The sequence below is a fragment of the Salvia hispanica genome, chromosome 6, assembly GCF_023119035.1.
Source record: "Salvia hispanica cultivar TCC Black 2014 chromosome 6, UniMelb_Shisp_WGS_1.0, whole genome shotgun sequence".
Taxonomy (NCBI): Eukaryota; Viridiplantae; Streptophyta; class Magnoliopsida; order Lamiales; family Lamiaceae; genus Salvia; species Salvia hispanica.
The window spans coordinates 22909714-22914093 of NC_062970.1; the positions used below are offsets into that span (position 1 = coordinate 22909714).

Consider the following 4380-nt stretch of genomic DNA (forward strand, 5'->3'; position numbering starts at 1 on the left):
CGGAAGAGATTCTCTCTGACTTCCTGGGCTGGGAAGTGGCCACATTCTTTCCCTTACGCTTGCGGTCCATGACCATGCGGTGTTCCTCCGCATCATCCACTTCCTCTTCCGAACTAGGCGCGTCCTCTTCCTGCACACTCCCCGCCCCTGGGACAAGGAATTCGGATCCTCTGGACAGGTCAATATCATCTACCTCGTCCAGTGCACTCCTTCGCGCCCTTCTTCTTGACTCCCTAGAGTTTATCGGTGAGTCTTCTTCCTCTGGCACATCCACCAGATCAATAATATCATGTAGCCCTCCTTCCACGGGCTCCTGTACTTCAGCAGAAAGGGGGGTCTCTTCCCCCACAGACAGTCCTGGGGTTTCCCCCTCAGCAAGCATTAACAGGGTTTCCCCCTCAGATAATTTCGTAGTCTCCTCCTAAGTGGTTTTTAGGGTTTCTCCCTCAGTGGTTGTCGGGGTTTTCCCCTCAGTAACTTGACCAGGGGTTTCCCCCGTTACAGATGTAAACGGGGTCCTCCCTTCGACATACAGAAACGGGGTTTCTCCCGCAGATTTTCTTGGGGTTTCCCCCACGACAGTCTCCAGAATAGGGGTTTCCCCCTCTATACTTCCTTCCACAAGGGTTTCCCCTTTGTCAGCAACTATCCCCCAATCTTCCACCACCATCCTGTCCGACTCCGTGGCCAGATCTCCATCCTCCTTCTGTCCACTAGCCCCTTTCCCTTTTGCATGCGACCGATCAACAACAGGCTCTCCGACTAAGGCTTGGGGCTCGTCGGGATGTGAAATTGAAGGTTGGGCCATTGGTTCGTCAGAAACATTCGGCGGCGGTGGTACAGTGGCTGCGGCTCCGGTAGATTTCCCTTGGTGCATTGCCGAAAAGAGGGCAAAGATTCTTCTGGCCTCTTCCTTGCTGCCAAATTTTTCCTCTAATTCCCTCAAGAATGCCGCCTCTTTAAGGTCTTCAGCGGTGGTGGTTTCGGGAACTGAAACTGATTGCCACTCGATTCGTATATCATGTGTCGGAAAAGATGTTGGCATGACAACCGGTGGTTGCGCTACCAGTTCCACCGGCATCTTGGATGAATCTCCGGCTGATGGCTTTGTGGCAGTCGCTGGTGCTTTCTTCATGGCTTCTTCTACAGAAAAATCACGAAAACTAGGGTAGAAATTGGGTTAGGGTTAGTATAGAATTTGGGTATTATGAGAGAAAATTTTTGGAGAGATTAGAGAGAGAAAGTCGATTGGAATTTTGATTTGAAAGGAAAAAATAAATTATTTTTTTAGTTTTTAGATAAGGGAGATGAACGGTTGCAGAGTGACGTCAGTAACCGTACTCTTCCTTGAAAAGCGGAATTCGAATTTAAAAAAGGTATCGGACTTCCCTCCAAAAGTATTCTATCAGAGATTCTCACCTCCCCCAGGCAACTCACAATATCACATAAAAACAAAGGTGAAACACCAAATTCCCAGGTTGAGGATTATGTATGACAAAATAATTTCTCTAAGGAGCTTGACGTTTCGAAAATATTTTTGGAAGATTAATTTTTTCTTCGTTTGGATTTTTTTTTAGTTTTGAAAAAGCAAAAGCAATTAAACTATTTACACCTACAGATGAGTATTCTCAAGATCCCTTAGGTCAGTGCACAGATAAAATTTATTCATATTTTACCTAACCTAGGAATTCGTCGAGAATACTCATTTGCCTGACCAGTTAGGCAATAATTAAGGGTGCTTGTAGTGGCACTTCCTCCACTACATGCAACTCCGAATTATCCCTAAATATTTTCATCCGATGACAATTGACCAGAAAAGGAACAGAATTAGGAGCACTTCCCTGGATTTCCACAGCTCCATGTGCTCGAAGGCCGGCGATGGTGTACGGGTCTATCCACTTGGATTTCAGCTTTCCAGGCATTAGCTTGAGCCAAGATTGAAAAAGAAGTACTTTCTGCCCAACTCGCAGTTCCTTGACCTGGAGGTTCCTGTCATGCCAGAGCTTTGTTCTCTCCTTATTCCACATTGCTGAATCAAATGCTTTCAGCCTTAGTTCCTCCAGCTCTTGTAGTTGCAGCTTCCTTTCTTTTTCACAGGCTAGCGCCTTCATATTCATCCCCTTTATGGCCCAATATGCTTTATGTTCCACTTCCAGGGGCAGATGGCACATTTTTCCAAACACCAATCTATAGGGTGACATTCCAATTGGTGTCTTGTAAGCGGTCCTATAGGCCCAGAGAGCATCATCAAGGCGCTTACTGTAACGCCCCACTTTTTCAAACCCTAATTTTCGGGTTATAAAATTTTTGCATTAAATGCCTTAAATGCTATGATATGTGAATTAATTGATGAGTGATTAATTGCATGGTGTCTTTGTGACCTATTTGTGTATGAGAATTGAGATTGAGTTGAATAGTCAACTTGTTGAAATGTTGACGTGGCTATTGAATAGTCAAAGATGTGGAAAATATGACGTGGCCGTTGAAAGGTCAATGTGTTGAGAAAAAGAAGAGGAAGTAAAGAAATGATTGATTTGGTGTGAAAATTTGATGCGGAGTAATATAATTGTGGGGAATTATTTTCCTAAGGGATGAGTGAGAATTTAATAGGAGCATTATTTAAATGTGTGGAATTTTCGGCCATCATTATCATTGGAGAAGGAATCCTATTTTTCTTGGATTTAATTATTTGTTTGGGATAATTATCCAAATTAAATCCAAAGTCCGATTATACTTTAATTCCACCTTTGAATTTTCGAAACACCACTTTGATTTTCTATGAGATTTTCGAAAATCTCATATATTGTGGGAGAAGGGATTATTTATTTATTTGATCCCTTATTTATTATCTTCCATGAATAAATATAAATATGCTAGAATATCCTACCATATCTTGCCAAATCTAAGAAGATCCTACCATATCCTAATTTAATTAGGATTAATAATAAATCCCTTTTGAGGAATTGAATTTCACGCCACTTTCCATTTAATTGGGGGGAGAATATTATTATTTTTCTTGCTCCGTGATATTTTATTCTACTCCGTAAAATATCCAAATTAAATCATAGGCTAATTATTTAAGCCTAAATTTCGAAATCCCCTATATTCTCAACGGTTCCAACGCCACTTCCTCCACCAAATCTTCTCCAAATCTTGATTTATTTAATTATGGGAGTATATCCTAACCTCTATAAATAAGAGAAGAGAAAATCAAAACCCTAGCACAAGGAAATCACGCCTCCCACTACCAAAAACCGTCTTCTACTTCTCTCCCCCACTCTCTCCAAAATTTCTTCTACTTTTCTTCAAGAATTCTTCATCAGTTGAGAAGAATCCAAGTTGAAGTTCAAGATTTTATTAAAGAATCAAGGCCATAATTTGTTTCTACCGTTCGTTCTTTTGGAAAAGGTACTTTAATTTTTGATCTCCTCTTCTTCTACCGATTAATCGGTGTTCTTGAGTCCACATGCATTTAGATCGAGGGAATGAGAAATTAATCGGTGAATAATGGGATGCATATAAGTGTGTGTGGGAAACGTGTGTGTGTGTACGTGCATGTGTGCGGTGTGTGCGTGTGATGTGTGTGGTAGAGCACTCATGCGTGACACGTTTTGATGATGATATTAAAACTTATCGATGGGAAAAAGGGAAATGTGGGAACATGCATGATTTGAAATCCAAAGACTGGTCAGATAGCTCGGCAGTGTTCTGAGGCGACATGTTCTGTTCATGGGGATTTGGCTGTCTGGTGGTATTACTCCCTTCCGCTATTGGACGGACATTTGTTGCAGGATTTTGGTCATTTTCCCGTGGATGTTTCTCCCCTTGAATGGTTTCTTCCCATAGGGGTAGCCAATTTAGTGCGTCACTATTTGGACTACCCGTCTCACTCTCCCCCTGACCACTAGATTGGCTATAGAAATATTCACTTTCAACAAAATCACAGTTCATGGTGACATACATGCGATCTGTTGACGGATCATAACATCTATACCCTTTCTGATTTTTTCCATACCCCAAGAAGACACATTTGACTGCACATGGTGAGAATTTATCCCGATCATGTTTGGGTATGTGAGCAAAGACAGTGCAGCCAAAAATTTTGGGTTCAAGGTTGAGAAAAGATGGAATTGAGTGTTGTGAAGAGAATATCTCTAAAGGGGTTTTGAAGTTTAGGATTCCTGTGGGAAGACGATTTAGAAGATAAACGGACGTGGCTATAGCTTCAGGCCAGAAAGATTTGGGGATGTTGGACTCTATTAGGAGTGCACGAGTGATCTGAAGAATGTACCGATTTTTTCTCTCAGCTACCCCATTTTGTTCCGGTGTGTAGGCACATGTTGTTTGGTGAAGAAGGCCTTTTTCGGTGAAGAAGGTTTT

At 42.0% G+C, this 4380-nt stretch overlaps 1 protein-coding gene across 1 annotated transcript; it reads right to left on the minus strand.

Annotated features, from left to right (window-relative positions):
- Nucleotides 1-1718: 1718 nt before the first annotated feature.
- Nucleotides 1719-2171, minus strand: LOC125194954. Its single transcript, XM_048093167.1, has one exon. It carries the CDS (start codon nucleotides 2169-2171, stop codon nucleotides 1719-1721), a length of 453 nt encoding a protein of 150 aa, XP_047949124.1.
- Nucleotides 2172-4380: the final 2209 nt, after the last annotated feature.